Source organism: Panicum virgatum, chromosome 6K (genome assembly GCF_016808335.1).
Source record: "Panicum virgatum strain AP13 chromosome 6K, P.virgatum_v5, whole genome shotgun sequence".
In the NCBI taxonomy this organism is placed as follows: Eukaryota; Viridiplantae; Streptophyta; class Magnoliopsida; order Poales; family Poaceae; genus Panicum; species Panicum virgatum.
Window position 1 is genome coordinate 12,987,934 of NC_053141.1, and position 17,187 is coordinate 13,005,120.

Here is a 17,187-nt window from a genome sequence, read left to right on the forward strand (position 1 = left end):
AAATGTTTATATTTTCTTGTATTGGTAAGAGTGAAATCTTGATGTTCGAGTACTAGCATTGCCCTCTAATATGAGTGATGAATGGCTCTAGGTTCTGTTAGTAAGTTTGGAGTCTGAATTAATTTTAAGCATATGCATAATTGTGTCATAACATGCTAAAGGTGATCCTATCAACTCATGAGGGAGAGGGACAATGTAACTTCTCCGCATTTTGTTTGATCTCTAGATGCAGTCGCGTCCTTCTCTAATTTGTCTGCAAAAACTTTGACATGAACTTTGTTTATTGTGGCAATTCTGGTTACAATGGAGATAAATGGTTGCCACCTTGTTCTTCCAATATCGGCCCTGTTTGGTTACCTGCGCTAGGGAGTACTAGTAAACTTTGACCGCTAATTACGGTGTTAAACAAAGTTATTTTACAAAACCAACTCAAGAATTCTGCGCTAGAAACCCTGAAGAATCTAATGAGGCTTTTGACCGCGTGCTCAGAGAATAGTTACTGTAGCATCAATGCAGCCAATTATTAATTAATTACTGTCATTAGATTCGTCGCGAAAAATTATACCCATCCCTAAAAAGATTTTGCAAATAGACTTCATTTAGCACTTCATGCATGCGAGATTCTTTTTTCGACTTGTGTGCACTAGGAATTCAAGTGTGAACCAAACAAGGCCATCGGACTGAGAAACTTTCTTTAAGAAAATTTGCCAGCTATATTTGGCACTGTCCTAAAAAAAAGTTAAAGTAATAAGACTCTTTTAGATGTGTTTGGTGTTCTCAACTTCTCATAAGGCATTTACTGCCGGTTATCAGCTTCTTGTATAGCTGTATTCATCCAGACCAACTGGCCTATATATAGAGCCCATATGCTTAATCCTAATTTCCCCCTTTTTAATACTTAAGTGAAGACTTGGTTAAAATTTGAAACGAATCCAAATAATTTTTATGCAAATATTCCTACAAAAATCCCTAATTGTCAAACATAAAGTGAAACAGCCGATTGCAGATCTAGTCCTCTCCAAAACATAAAATGGATAAATTAAATTAATAAAAATATTTGGTGGCGGTTTGCCGGTTTGGGCCTTAAAACCTGCCAATGTGCAGCCCAACCCATTTTGGCCGCCACTTCATTCCTGGTGAGAAACAACGCCTTCTAGCCTAGGTCTCCTCGTCGTCTTCTCCGTCTCCGCCGCCGCCGCCGCCGCCGAGGCGGCCTCCGTCTTCTCAAGGTTCCCGCTTCTACTTCTCTTTGCCCCGCTTGCAAAATGCGCTTTGCCCGGGCACCTTCTGAACCCTGAGCTTCCGCATCAGAGAATCAAGTTGAGTAAAGCAGCGGACGTGCTCGCCGTCGACGCGTACCGGACATGGCGGCCTCAAGGACGGCGTCGATGTGCGCCCCGGAGAAGGCGCAGGGCATCCACACGTTCGACGTCTTCGGCTACAGCCTGCACAGGGGCATGGGCGTCGGCCGTCGCGTCAGCTCCGGCGTGTTCTCCGTCGGCGGCCACGACTGGACCATCCACTTCTACCCGGATGGGTACAGCGAGAGATGCAAAGATTGCATCTCTGTTCATCTTTTTCTCCTGAGCAAGGGCGCGGTAAGGGCGTCCTGCGACCTGCGGCTGGTGGACCTGACTACCGGGGTGTCGTCGTCGGTGCACAAGACAGAGCCCAGGGTGTTCAACCCAAACGACAGCAGCAGGATGGCTCCACAGGAGGGCAATTTCAAGAGGAGGAGCGAGCTGGAGGCATCTGGGTACCTCCGGGACGATCACCTCAGGATTGAATGCGTCATCACTGTCCTGAAAGAACCACTGCTGTCTCAAACCAAATCAGCTCCAAGGATTGAGGTGCCTCCATCAGACATCACAGCGCACCTTGGAAAGTTACTGGAGGCAGAGAAGGGAGCGGACGTGACACTGAGCGTGGGAGGAGAGACCTTCGCAGCACACAAGGCCATCCTCGCGATCCGGTCACCAGTATTCAAGGCGGAGATCTATGGGCCGATGAGTGAGACAGGGATGCAGCTTATTTGCATCAAGGACATGCAGCCTGCTGTCTTCAAAGCACTTTTGCATTTCATCTACACAGACGCACTGCCTTCCATGAGTGATCTTGAGGGAAATGAACACGGTGAAATGATCCGGCACTTGCTTGTCGCTTCGGATAGGTATGCCATGGATAGGCTAAAGCTGATATGCCAGAGTATACTTTGCGAAGGTCTTAATGTGCAGAATGTGGCAACCACACTGGCTTTAGCTGACCAGCATCATTGTGACTTGCTCAAGGATGCCTGCATTGAGTTTATATCCTCTGCAACAATGGATGGTATAGTGGCAACTCAAGGGTTCATGGATCTCAAGAGAGACTGCCCTGCTGTCTTAGTGGATGCATTCATCAAGATGAGTATCATCCACAAATCATAGATGAGGAGCTCACTGTTAGCTGTTAGGTAAATCTAAATATCTAATGTTGCCTACTCTGGATGATAATTTATATCAGTTGCATTCTAGTTCCCTATGGCTGGCTCGTGATATATCTTTATATTTGTGAACATCTTGCTTAATTATCTATTCATGGGCTCATTTTATCTATTGTCTGTCTCCTTATCTTAAAGGTTAATGTTCTGACTGAATTTCATAGAATGCTCATTTGTAAAGTCCCCCCCCCCCTGTGGTACACATTGTCATGACAGCAAAAGCTATATAAGCATATTCCATCGCCGATATAACAACATTAGGTATAACAATAGCAGTATTTTCTTGAAAACATATATATGATCATCTTTGACTATAGAAGCATGCCATCTATATGTGCTATGAAAACATATACACATGATTCCTGGGAGGCTTATGTGCTATGAAAAAACTGAAAATATCCTCAAGCAAGAACTTAGAATGCCTTGCATTTACATTTGAGAAAACTGAACAGATCCAATTAGACAAGTGAAATTTTGAGAAATATAGACAATGATAATTTGGTCGCTTATCTATTCGGATGAATTATGAATTTGTGGGTATTTAGGGAGCATGGTGCAAGCATTATTACTACATTCACAAACATGCTGCGGAGAGGCTAAAGTGACATGATAATGTATCCCTTTGTGCAAAATCTTCATGTGCAGTCCATGGCATGGCAACGACGCTGACATGACATGCTTAATCATGGTTACCTTGAAATTATGAGCTGTCCAAGTGTGATGGATGCTCTGGTGGCAACCCCAGGTTACATCAAACTTTTTTTTAAAAAAAAACCTTGCCCATCTGTTGTATTTTATATACTTGAGCAGGCAAGTAGGTTTCGTGAAGCATGAGCAGCTCCTCGATCTGGAGCTGAATTTGTCAGTAGAATGAGTTTTTGTTTGCCATGTTTTGCTGGAGCGGCTCTTCCTACTTAACTTGAACATGTGGATGAGCAACTCAATGTTAGATGGGTCTAAGTGTGTTTAGTTTAGTTTTTAAGTTATTGGAATAGCATGCTAGTTATTTATATGCTCGCAGTCTAAGCTACTAAAGGTTACTACTGTAGTACAGTCTGAGTTTTGTAATCAAGATGCAGATTGTATCTCTTGATGACTGAATGCATGAATTGTGTGCTTCTCATAAGAAATGATGTTCCCTACATATAACATTTACTTGTCTTCTACAATTTTTTTCTTGTCATGTGCACCATTTGTCAAATATTGAACATCCATGTAAGTTAAGACCTCAACATGTACTGGTGCAATGACCCCAATAATCTTAATAGAACAGGTATGAAGCATATTGTTGTAGCTGGATTGATGTTTTGGGTAAATGGAAGTTTGAAACAAGTTTATAGTTGGAATGGAGGAAATTTTGAGGAATGGGACTTGTAGTTGATCAAGAACAACCACCCTAAGCTCTTATTGTTAAGCGCATGTCTGTGGGATGGTCCTGTTCATGATTTTTTCATGAATCCTTCCTGGTGGATAATGTTGGTGTTTTTGAATATATTTTACTTTAGATCTTATATTTCAATTAAAACTACTCTAGAATTGACTCAGGTTTGGATAATATCACCCTGGCAGATTGCTTCTGAATTGTTGTATCTGGCACTCTTACGAGTATGGGACAAGTGTTGATATATCATTAGTTATAAAGAATCAGTCAATCTAACAGGCAATTAATTAAGTCAGCCATAGGCATAATTATTCTACATTGGCCAGCACAAATAATTTGCCACTCTGTAGTCTTCGCACGATATAGTTTACGAGGTTATGAGTGTGGCAGAGCAGAACAGGGATGATGTCATGTTGCCTCAACTCAACCGGATTAAAGATAATCTGATCAAGGTATATTCAGCTGTTCGTTGGTTCTAGTTTTTTTTCTTTACAACCCCCAACTATTGGGGTCGGACTACATCACCCCCAAATTTAACCCCTCCAACTTCAAAACCGTTTACTTAAGCCCCTCAGGTAGTTTTGCATAGCAGTTTTAGCCACGCGGCATTCTGAGCTGGACAAAAATGCTGACATGGACCTGCTAACATGTGGGGCCTGCTTGTAAGTGAGATGCCCTTCTCTCTTCTTCTCCCACTCCCACGTCATCCTCCAGTGGCAATCCGTCGAGCCAAGTGTCCCGCTGTCGTCGTTGAAGCGCTTGGGCTTCTTCTCAAGGAGCAGCGCGAGGAGTCCCGGCTGGATTTCCCTGACAGAATGGAGTTAGTGTAGGGCCGCTGGTAGGAGCAACTGGCAAAGCCGCGCGGGGGAGGCGGCCGCGAAGGAGGTGACGCCCGCGAGGAGGTGCGGGGCGGCGGTGGGTCCAGCGGAGAGTGCCTGCCCGAGGTAGGCCGTGAAGGCGTTCTGCGAGGGGAGGGTCCGGGCCTGTGCTGGGGGGTCGGTGCCAGTGTCCGGCTCCGCCTCCTCACGGCGTCCGGCTCCCCTCTTAGTATCCGACACCGGCTCCCCTCTTAGTATCCGACACCGCCTCCTCGTTGCTGAAGCTCTGTGGGATCTGGAGCACGCCGCGAAGGTCGATGTGGCGGCGTGGGCGCCCCCATGCCTGCTGCCTCGTTCGTGCTCAGGCGTTGGCCCATGCTCCAGGTCCAATGGCGGCCCGGGGTTGCGGTCATCGCCACCGAGAGATAGGACCGCATCGGGCGGCTGGCACCGGACGGGCATCACCAACAGATGGTGGCAGCAAGCTAGTGGAGGAAGAGGATTGGCGAGAGGGGAGAGGGCAGCAAGGACCTAGTCCTTGCTGGTGTTTGTGAGGGGTGGAATCGAGCCGAGCCTTGACTTTCACTACACCAGCTGCAATTTTCTACGAGAGCCAAAGTAATATGCAAGAGTGCTATCACGTACAAAAAAAATAGTAGGCAACAGGCCTCTCACTTATAATACCATCGACAGTACTGTTGTAGTTGATGTTAACACGTGTGACTGTCCTGTCGGGTTTGTTTTCCTTGACCGCACACCTCCCCCCATGAATCATGCTGTGACAATGCTGTTGCGTATTCTGTTCTTACAATTGACAGGCCTGTTGTAGTTGCCCTCGACACCCTTCTTCAAGGTTAATTAATTTCATATTATCTATGGCCTCGACACCCTTTTGTGGATAAAGATTATATATGGCCACATTGTCTGGAATTGCAATTGAGTTACGGAAGCTACAGAAACCTTTGATTCAATCTTACAAAATAAAAATCGGCTGCATGTGCTTCCGGAGGGGATGAACAAGCAACCTATCGCTGGAGCCCGATACCCTCACCACGACGCTATCATAATGTCGGTGACCTCGACATAGAAATTATTTTATTTTAACAAGCTGAACAGGCATTCCAATTAGTCAGGCCAAAGCAAAGATGATTTACTCTTAGATTATCTAAGCTTAAACTTTTTATTATTTATTTACATCTGTGTCTTAATTAGTAAAGCTGAAATTCTAAATATGCTATATTAGACCTAATTTGAACCTATTAGAATATTTTTGTGAATTTAATGTTGCTTTTATAAATCTACTTTGTATATTTAGATGTTTTAAGTGAAAAGTTGAACCATGATATTTATATATTTTTTAAATCTTTTAAAATTCTCATGTGATGAAGAACTCTTAACTTTCATTTTTTTTCTTAATTTTGAACATTTTAGAATTTGGTTTGGCGGTCTATGGACCCAATCTGAAACTGCTCGATGTTAGCCTGTCCACACCTGCTATAGGGCCGAGCCTAGTAAGAGGAAACTAGATTCGAAATAATTTCAGGCCAGCCCCAGCCCGATCCGACTATTTATTATTTGAATTTTTTTCAACTAAAATAGAGTGAAACCTCTAGGGTGTGGTGTCGTTATTTTTACCGCCAGCTTACCTAGGGATACTTCAAAGTAGGAGATTGTTTGGTGAGGAATTGCCGTATCTGGAAATTGAACGTAAAACGTAATATCCTACGTTATATTTGCAATGTTGTATATTGCACTCTACGCTTGGGTGTTGAGTTGCCCTACTTTAGGCTTGAGCTGATTCTGCCGATTTAAATACCCCTGCCATCCTTTATATACTCTAAGGGTGGGATACTAGTCGATTACATGCTAGTAGTTAGGGTAGAGTTTTTGTAGGATTATATATGAATCCTAATTGGAGTCTGACTTTCTATCTTCCTTGTAGATAGTTTCATTGTGATACTCGGAGATCTATCTCTAACAGGTGGTCCAGCATGAAAAATAACTCTATGTGTGAGTGAGTGCGTGTGTGAGATGCGTGCGCGTGTGTGAAGGTTTAGTATGTTTGAAAAATGATTGAATTATTGAATTGAAATTATCATTGCAAGATTCACAAACTATTTGTAACGCATGAATTTAACACGAATTTTTGGTTAAATTTACTTGAGCGATACAAATCCTATCGCACTAGACAATATAATATTTCTTTTGCATTAAACTGTTTCACCTATATGTTTATGCAACCATGTATCCTTCTAGAAAATTATTAATAGCTGTATAGACAGGAAAGATAGATCCGACTCCAATGTCCCTGGCAACATATTATTAAACTTGGACTCCAACTCACAGATTCAGGGTGAAAAAACTTTAGCAAAAGCAGAGACACGGGAGAAACCACACCCATATCCTTGTGGATGGCGCCAATTGCTAGCGATACAGGGCAATGGAGCACCAATTTCCTCTATTCCCCGCCAAAATAAATCTCGTTTCCATCCCTAAGAGTTGTGCTCCGAGGGTTTAGGGATACTAACCGCTGTTCCCCGTATATGTGAAGGAAATTTTCGTTTCCCTCCCTGAGCCGCCCCCCAGAAGTCCTCGAGGTAAGGGACATAAGGGTTTCTTAGAATCGCAACTCCCACCATCGCACCCTTTGATTCTGCCCTGACTCGCATTGGTGGCGCCTGCGAGGAGATCATCTTCAGTTTTTTTGTCCCGATTGGGTTGATTGCAGGGAGGCGCTGCTTTTTTCCCTCGCTTGGGTTGATTGCAAGGAGGCACTTTCCTTCCATTGTCCGTCACAGCCACATACAGATTGGAGTTTAGGTGTGTTCCTGAAGTAATTGTTTGATCGAATCCATTTCTTCTTGGGCATTTGGTGAATTCTTGTAGCGAGGTATTATTAGATCCTTGTGAATATACAAAATCTCCATTAATTAGATTTCTTTTTCTTGACAGTGATGAATTAAATCTGTGCATCAACATATCTAAGTTTTGATAGTTTGTTTGTGTGTAACTTTTACTCTTAAATACATGCAGATATCAACTGCACATACTTGTTGACCCCATCTCTGAATTTGATCACTCAAAGGTCGCTGGGCATCATGTGAGTAAATCTGCCACACAATTGTGTTTTTTTACTAGTACAAATTTGGCATATGCCTTCAGATTCTAGTGGCATTTTGACTAGCTGGGATAGAGTTTGGGTTTTCTTCCCCACCATAATGCAGTTGTATTGGACTTAAGCTTACTGCTACCTTTGAATTATTTTTATTAATTAAGATATTCCAATGCTGTGATTAATTAGTTGCGTATTAGATTTTGGAAATTTTACAATTTATGCACATAGAGCAACATTGGACATTTGTTATTATTAATTTCATCCAAATGTTAGATTTGCAAATAACAGAAGCACCTATGAGCAGGGATCGTAGGTGGATGTATGATGATTGGAGTGTTAGTGGTCCTAATTCAAATTGGTGCAAAAAAGCACAAGAATTTGTCAATCTAGCATTTTCTCGTCCAAGTGCTAATAGTGAAGGAGTGCATTGTCCATGCAGCAAGTGTGGTAACTTTAAGAAGCAGAATGAATACAACCTTTCACATCACTTAGTAAAGAATGGTTTTGTGCAAAATTATTTTGTCTGGACATATCATGGGGAGACTGCCCCAGCAGATGAAGAGTTTGATGATAGGGACCACCTAAATGATATGCTACATGATTTTGCTGATGCTAACCATGCTCAAGAAGCTATGGATGAAGCTGAAGAATTTTACAACTTGTTGGAAGCCTCTGAAAAACCAGTCCATGATCACACTAAAGAAACAACCCTCTCTGCAGTAACCCGTTTGATAAATTTCAAGTCTCAATTTAATGTTTCTGCAGCTGGTTACAATACACTGATGAAGTTGATATGTGATCTCCTTCCAGAAAATTCAGTGATTCCAAAAAACTTTAATGAATCAAAGAAAATGCTAAGTAGTTTGGGCATGCCGTATGAAAAGATAGATGCATGCTACAATGGATGTATGTTGTTTCGTAAGGAACACAAGGATAAAACAATATGTGACAAATGCAAAGAACCTAGATACCATCAGAGAGATTCTAGTGGTTTAAACAAACATTTGAAGCCAGTTGCACGCAAGGTATTAAGATACTTGTCAATTATTCCAAGGTTGAAAAGATTATTCATGTCAGAGGAGATTGCAAAGTACATGGGATCACACAAGGAAGCTCATAGCGATAAACCAGGAGTTATGATGCATCCATCAGATGGCGAGGCCTGGAAACACTTTGATAAGGAGTTTCCTGAATTTGCAAAAGAGCCTAGAAATGTTCGGTTGGGTCTTTGTACAGATGGTTTTACTCCTTTTAGCTTTAGTGCTGCACCTTACTCGTGCTGGCCAGTGTTTCTTGTACCCTACAACCTTCCTCCATCAATGTGCATGAAAAAAGAGAACATATTTTTGACACTTGTCATACCTGGTCCACAACATCCAGGAAAAAACTGGGACGTCTACATGGAACCCTTGTATGATGATTTGAAATTACTATGGGATGCTGGTGTGCAAGTTTACGATAGATCTGTTCGGACTACTTTTAATCTTAGAGCATGCTACTTTTACTCTATAAATGATTTGCCTGCACTAGGTATGATCTCTGGACATAGTACTCATGGAAAGTTTGCATGTCCTGTGTGCTTAGGCACAGTCAGTGCTTTTTGGCTAGTTAATGGCAACAAATATTGCTGGTTTGATTGCCATAGGCAGTTTCTTCCTATGGACCATTCTTTTAGAAAAAGTTTGAAAGCTTTTCGCAAGCGAACTCAAGTGCGCTCTCCTGCACCAAATCGCTTGTCTGGGGAACAGATCCACCAGCAGGTGAAGGCTCTGGTTCCTAATAAAGGTAAAGGGAGTAATGCATTTGAAGGATTTGGGAAGACACACAATTGGACACACATCTCGGGATTGTGGCAATTACCATATTATGAGAAACTTCTCATTCGCCATAACATTGATGTTATGCATAATGAGAAAAACATGGGTGAAGCAGTAATGGTCACATGCATGGACATGTCTGATAGAACAAAGGATAATGTCAAGGCAAGGTTAGATCTAGCTTCGATTTGTGACAGACCACTGTATCACATGCGTGAGAAGTCAAATGGTGGTTGGGAAAGACCAAGGGCATTGTAGAAAGTTCTAGTTTTAGAGTGGCTAAAGGGTTTGAAATTTCCAGACATGTATGCTGCAAACATTAGGAGGGGTGTAAATTTGTCTGATTTAAAGATCACAGGATTGAAAAGTCATGACTACCATATTTTCATGGAACGCCTGCTACCTGTAGCTTTCCGTGGCTTTCTTGATAACAATGTGTGGCTTGCACTAGCAGAACTCAGTTTCTTTTATAGACAACTTTGCTCCAAGGAGTTAGAAATAGAGAAAGTAAAAAAGTTGGAAGAGAATATTGCTATCCTTATATGCAAACTGGAGAAGATCTTCCCACCAGGTTTTTTTAATTCAATGCAACATCTCATGATACATTTACCATATGAGGCAAGACTTGGCGGGCCTGTACAGTATAGATGGATGTATCCATTTGAAAGGTACATTAACAACAGCTTAGAAAGTATTTATATCAATCATAAATTATATTTGAACATTATTTGGACTGATCTCACAGGCTAATGAAATATCTTAAGAAGATGGTTAAAAATAAAGCACGAGTTGAAGGGTGCATTGTCGAGGCTTATATAGTGGAGGAAATTTCAAATATCGTTAGCTTATATTTCAAACGTGACGCACCATCGAGTCGAAGTAAAAGGTCTAGGTATGATGATGGGTATGAGAATCATAACAGTAATTGTAGTCTCAGCACATTTCAAGTACCAGGTCGTGTTCATGGTAAGCGTGGGACAAAAGTGCTTGCAAGAGATGAGTATCATGCAATTCTGATTTACATTTACACCAACACTCTGGAGATGGATGATTTTGTGATGTGAGTAGCCTTTCTTGCACAATTTAGAATGCTCTACACCTTTTCAAACTCTGAAATAAATTGTATACTGCTTAGGAGATTTGACAAAGCAGAATGTAGGAATTTCCATCGAGCAACTCAGCAACAAATTGATAAAACTCGAAAGTCTGGTGCTGGTAGAGGCCGTCTAAACTTATTTGAATGGTTTAGAGATTTGGTAAGTTCTGATGGAATTGAGGAAAAAAATAATATTTATTTTCATGGTAATCTAATTAGTTATACATTTGATGTATGTAGTGCTTAAAGGAAGGAGGTATCCACAAGGATTTGGTTCAAATATCTCATGGTTGCCGTACTCGTGTGTCTTGTTTAACTGGATATGATGTTAATAACTTTAGGTTTCGTTCCGAGAAGTATGAAAAATCACGCCCCAATCTATCAACAATAAATAGTGGTATATTCCTCTCTTGCACTGAAGATAATAGCACTACAGACTATTATGGGGTTATTGAAGATATTATCGAGATTACTTTTGAGGGTTCTGAGCACTTTAAACTAGTTTTATTCGAGTGCCGATGGTTTCATCCAATAAATGGGATTCGGAAATCTCCTAATATTGGATTAATTGAGGTGAACCCAAACACAAAGCTCCCTGGCTATGAGCCTTTTGTTCTTCCTCACCAATGCAAACAAGTATACTACACTCCATATCCATGTCAAACTGGTGATTTGAGAAATTGGTGGGTTGTACACCATGTTCTAAAGCGTGGTGATCTGGAAGCACCCATAGTTGGTCAGATTAGTGATGATGATCATGAAGCACCTAGTTCTATATTTTATCAAGAGGATATTAGCAATGGGAATCTTGTCATAGATCTTGCCACTGATTTTGATTTAAATGCTGCAGTTACAGATGCTGATTTAGTGCAAGATAAATCTGATATTGACCTTCTGAACAAACAGCACACCACTGATGCAATTGAGTCAAATGAGCCTCCTCCAAATGATATGTATTATGAGATGGACCGCGTACCAGATGATTCTGATCAAGAGGATTTATATGATGATCCTGATGATTTCTGATTTACTGTACTGTGATAGAAATATTTATTTTTGACAATGAATGACCTTTTCCATGGTTACCGTCCTTGTACAGCAATAATGAAATTTGTATGGCTTCATGTTTCTCATAATAACTGACATTTGCCATGTGCCATTTCTAATTCTTTATATGCAGGGCACGTGACAGAGATATCAGGGAGGCAATCCGAGCTTCTCACAAGAGGCGAGGTGTTGCAGAGCAGGTACCTAGTGATGAAGATGGAAATGACTCCACGCAGATAGGCTCCAATGCCCAGAACACTGCTGGACACAATAGGACACCCCGTGGTTCAAACACGATCCCGCCAGCACCAACGACACATGCTGCCAAGATTGTTCTCATACCTTCTGGTGATAGGTAATCATGTAGAGCAGACGAACTCATTTTTTTGTCATTTAAATTATTTGGGATGAAGCTGTTGATGTTTTAAGCTTTCCATAAGTTGAAATAATATGACATTTTCCCATAATGTAGAAATTGGCGTATGCAAAATTTCAACAAGAAAGATCGTGTTCCAAACACTATAATAGGTGCCTTGCTGAAGCATCACTACCCACAGATTGTGTATGACACCACTGAAAGACCACCTAAGTATGTTGCTGCCACAAAATGGCGGCACTGGTGTATGAAAGGACCACAAGATAACACCTGTGCTGATAGGGTTAGGTCTGATTTCCTGGTAATCTTTCATGAGCTCTGAACTTGTGTTTTTGTTAAGTGTGTACCATATTAACCATCAGATTTAACAAATGTCAAGTTTTACTTTAATATTAGGCACGATACAGATGGCCGGATGACGCTAGTCCTGAACAGAAGGAAAAATTCATGAAGACCCTCGATGCTTGTTGTGCAAAGTTGACTACCCAAGAAATATATGATTTGAGGATTTATGCAGTTGCGGCGTACAAAACAGAGATCATGAAAGAAATCACAGAATTTGAAGATGCAAAATTGATCCATTTGGATGCACATGAGTACCGTGAAGTACCTTTTAGTTGGATTAACATTGATGCTTGGAATGAACTGAGTATTTGGTGGGGATCAGAGGAGTTCAAAGCAATGAGTGCTTTGAAGAGGGCTGCACGCCTATCTAGACCTGAAAGTGTTAACTGTGGAGGATCAAGCTCTGTCACACACACACAACAATGCTTGGTACCCTTCAACTTTAGTTGTAGTGCAGATTTTATTTAAACATATGTCAATCTTTTTGTAATATAATATCCATGTATTTTACAGGAGAAGACATATGGAAGGCCTTTTAGCTTAATTGAGGGTTTTGCTGTCCACATGGGAGCATCTAAACAAGCAGTGGCACAAGGCGAAGGCAATGAACTTCCTCCACTTGCAAATGATCGTGCCCAAGAACATTTGGTATTGAAAAATTTTACTGTTCAAACTGTTTTCCACTTTATATATATAAATATAGCATTTGTCACTACCATATCTAGCAATTTTCATTGTGTTTAGACCTTATCTTCTTTTATAAAAATTGAATATTTCCCATGTGTTAGGATAAATATCGCAATGGAATGAAGGAGGCTCACGGTGAAAATATTCCATGGGTGAAGGTTCCTCTGGACCCACAAGTTATGTATAAGTGCACTGGACGGAAGCCACATGGGAAGTTTGCAATAGCAGATGGTGCCATTGATAGCTCACAAGTGCAATTCTCCCCTGATGTACGTCCTTCTACATGCTACAGTTCCAGTAGTCAAAGAGAAAGGGAGCTGGAGCAGGAGGTTCGAGATCTCAAAAGATCTTTTTGCAATGCATTTACCAAGTTCAATGAAGATTTGACCCAGGTTATTGTTCCTTCCATATCACTAATACATGGCTGTATAGATTGTATGAACTACTTATTATGTGCATGTATAATAACTAATTATTACAATATTTATTAGTATATGAGGCAAGGTTGCCGAGATGCTCCTCCACCTCAGATCGATCTGGCCTCATTGTTCCAAAACCCTGTACCTCCAACTTCTGAGCCGGTAATAATCAATTTATTTAGTTGAATATGTTACTACTTTGAACTGTTACATGGTATATGACAATTAGCATCTTACAACTTACATGTCTGTCTAAGTATCTCCTAACTTTTCATGTCTTGGTGTAGTTACTAATTTTTACATTGTTCATTAGCATACAAGACCAGGCTGTGAAAGTGCTTCTATGCCTCCGATCAATTTGGCCTCGTTTTCTCCTAGCTCTGTACCAGCACGGCCTCCACCAGTAAAATTCTTAAAACAAATACTATATATGAATTCAATAGTACTTTGTACGGTTGTATGTATATGTATCTCACAACTCACACCCTTGTCTTATATATTTTAAGGGCATCATGGACAACAATTCTGTAAATGCAACGATACGACACATGAGTGGAACTCCATCTGGACATGTTGGCCAACAATCTCCTCCTAACATCTATAGACGGCAGGTAGTAATATTCGATACTATCTTTTACTGACCCTAAAATATCTTGAGTGTCACCTATCATAAATCTGAAAGATCTTGCACCACTATCTAAATATTGTCTGAAGGGCGGCATGGATATCAACTCTGTAAATGTTGTGCCACATCAAATGAATGGAAATTCATATGGACATGTTACTGGACAAGCTTTTCCAATGCCTTATCAACAGGTTACAATGTGCTATTGTTATGTTTTTACTACACTTCGTTATCGTCCCACATATGTACTGGTAAGAAATTGCACCAATGCATTTTCTTTTTGGTGAAGGATGGTAGTGGAAACAATTCTGCTAGTGTAGATTTACAGAGAATGGATGGAAGTACCTTCCGATATTCAGCACGGCAGAACACTTTTAAGCCGGTAATAATAACAAATCTTTGTCAAGTCATTTGAATTTATTCATTCATCAGTGCACAAGATTGAATGATTTCACAGCTCTTGGCTTTTCTTTTTGCAGGAATCAATGCAACGAAGTTCTACAAACGTACTGGAGAGAATGTGGGGACCTTCCATCAGAGACCAAGGGACTCCTACAACAAACTATCACAGCAGCCACATGAGGGACAGGGATACCACTGACAATGGAGGAGACGATTTTTTCTAATAGGATGCAGTAACATTTTAGTCATATTGGAACTTATCCGTAGATAATATTAGTCGTTTATCTATCACTTGTTTTAAATGTTAGATTTCCAATTCTTTATTTACTTGTGAAAGACTACAAACATAACTTTGCTTTTATTCTCTAATGATGCAAGGACATGATATCTCTATACTGCTTTATATCTGCAATGTTACATGAACATGTATGATTATTATGATATGTTCTGTGTTAGGTGTCCATTAGCTGATAGTTCAATTTGATACAAATATCTGGATATTTTGGAAATATAAAAAGTTCAATGATACAAAACCATTTTATGGCAGTGCTGTCATAGTTTTTTTGATACGGGGGCCTTGCGATAATTGTATGGGCAACAATGCTGTCAAGAGGACAATAAACAATTCCATGACAGGGGCCCTGTCAGGGAATAGATATCCAACATTGCTCTCGTTGTTTGTTTCAACCAAAATGGTGTGATGGCTATCGGGAAAGAGGGCATTATTATCCGACAGTGCAGTCATGGAACAGTCTCTGCCGACACCCATCCTGGTCAATCTGACAAACTGCTTCTCCGACAGTCCTCACTGTTGGAAAAACTCAGCACCGACAAGGCTGTTAGAGTTTAATTTCTATTCCCGACAGAGCAACCCTGACAGGTAATCTCCGACAGCTAGCTGTCAAGAAATAATAGTCCCGACAGTTTCCCTATATTTTCCGACAGTGCTCGGCTATTGGGGTTGCTGTGATTCGTTGTAGTGTTTTTTCGAGCTTTCTTCGAAATCAATATATTCGTATTTATTATAGTCTCCCGCGTTGTTTGATATGCAACTTCAAATCGAGCATAACGAGCCGAGCCGAGCCGAGCCTGCCAAAATTGACTTTTGTTCCAAATCAACTAATCTTTATTTTAAAAAAAGAACAAACGTAATCGGAGCAATTTTGAAACGAGCCACCGAGCCAGCTTAACGAGCTTTTTTTTCCAGCCCTATTTGTGACAACGAGCCGGTGAAGGAGTGCTTTAATGGTGGTGGAAGAGAACTGGCGGGGAGGGCAAGAGAAGAAGAAAGAAGAGAAGGGTATCTCGCTTACAAGCGGCCCCCACATGTCAGCGGGTCCATATTAGCATTGTTGTCCAGCTGAGCATGCGACGGTGGCTAAAACCACTATGCAAAGCCCCCTGAGGGGTTAAGTGAATTTTTTTTTAAGTTGGAGGTGTGAAATGTCTGGTTTTTTAGTTTGGGGTGATGTGGTCCGACTGCAATAATTGAGGGGTTACGTAGACTTTTGTTTTTAATGAGGGATGTGATCTATAATTTCATACTGATAATTGTTACACTGTATAAGTGCAAACTTTTGCAGTGCCACTGAATTTCAGTAACATGCATTTAGTAATTGCTATCAAACAGGCTCATCAATTGTTGATTTATTTCTGAAGGTGATTGGGTGGCATGGTCGACACAAACCCAATTTAATTTCATGTATATTTGATTTTCATGTTCTCTAAAGTTTGTGCTACCATGTACAACCTCTGAATGATATATATTAATTGTGTTCTAGAGTATTTATAAGCACATGGAGTTTATTGTGCAAACTGACACAAACATAATTTTTCATAGGAGCAAGTATTTTTCTTTTTTGAAAAGATAGGGGGTTTTCTGTGGGTGGGTCTAGTGTCAAGAATCCAAAGGGAAAACTTGATCAATTTTCGAAATGAATTGTGCGCTCTAGAGGTATATAGAATATTCTCTTTTACAGTATGAGAATTTAATCAGGCCAAATGACCCGACCAATCTGAAAGAATCTGCGCATATATAAATTAGTCTCAAAAGATCTTAGAACAATGTCTTGTTTTGCCTCTAGCTTGACTTCCATTCAATCGGAGAGCTGCAGGTTTATAATAAATTACTGGTATTCTAAAACTGAAAACAAGGACTTTGTTCTGAGCTTGACACTGATTTTGTACATAAAAACCAAAACTCTTGCATATTCCACTCTGATGCGATACTGTTAGACAGATATGTAGCTTAGCCAGTTTGGGCCTTCAGGCCCGGTGCTACCCTCGGCCTATATGGGCGTACACACCTGTAGATGGATTGGGGCATGGATTCCTACTGTGGTCATACTTCCATAAACCGACCTTAGGTCTCCCAGCCTATATATGTAACTAGGTAAATTGCGCGCTTCGCTACGCCCATTTATTTTGAACTGTGGAATATATGGGCCGCTAGCTTGCTTCGTTTGGGTTGTATCATTGCATTGGCCGTGGTGAGCAGCACCACCTGGACTGCTTCTCAGATGAGGTGGAAAGGTGCAGGAGTGCCAAGCTGATGGAGCCTGCAAGTGGTGGGGTAGTACT

The 17,187-nt window shown here is 40.9% G+C and overlaps 1 protein-coding gene and 2 long non-coding RNA genes across 4 annotated transcripts; all 3 read left to right on the forward strand.

The window, feature by feature from the left end:
• The first annotated feature begins 1,090 nt into the window (after nucleotides 1–1,090).
• Nucleotides 1,091–3,648, forward strand: LOC120711813 (BTB/POZ and MATH domain-containing protein 1-like). Of its 2 annotated transcripts, XM_039997462.1 has the most exons (3): nucleotides 1,091–1,229; nucleotides 1,312–2,452; nucleotides 3,125–3,648. In XM_039997462.1, exon 2 carries the CDS (start codon nucleotides 1,365–1,367, stop codon nucleotides 2,424–2,426), a length of 1,062 nt encoding a protein of 353 aa, XP_039853396.1. In that variant the 5' UTR covers nucleotides 1,091–1,229; nucleotides 1,312–1,364; the 3' UTR covers nucleotides 2,427–2,452; nucleotides 3,125–3,648. The 2 variants fall into 2 exon arrangements, with proteins under 2 accessions (XP_039853396.1, XP_039853395.1); XM_039997461.1 differs by lacking the exon at nucleotides 3,125–3,648 and having other exon boundaries at nucleotides 1,312–2,594.
• A 6,887-nt stretch (nucleotides 3,649–10,535) lies between these two features.
• On the forward strand, nucleotides 10,536–11,052 carry LOC120713932. The gene is made up of 3 exons (XR_005691324.1): nucleotides 10,536–10,670; nucleotides 10,746–10,866; nucleotides 10,947–11,052. It is a non-coding gene; the product is annotated as an uncharacterized LOC120713932 (long non-coding RNA).
• A 507-nt stretch (nucleotides 11,053–11,559) lies between these two features.
• LOC120713933 lies at nucleotides 11,560–12,645 on the forward strand. The gene is made up of 3 exons (XR_005691325.1): nucleotides 11,560–12,108; nucleotides 12,226–12,430; nucleotides 12,526–12,645. It is a non-coding gene; the product is annotated as an uncharacterized LOC120713933 (long non-coding RNA).
• The last annotated feature ends 4,542 nt before the right edge of the window (nucleotides 12,646–17,187 follow it).

Excerpts from the sequence above, each read along its gene's own strand:
- LOC120711813 (XM_039997462.1), top strand. The coding sequence starts at position 1,365 with ATGGCGGCCTCAAGGACGGCGTCGATGTGCGCCCCGGAGAAGGCGCAG.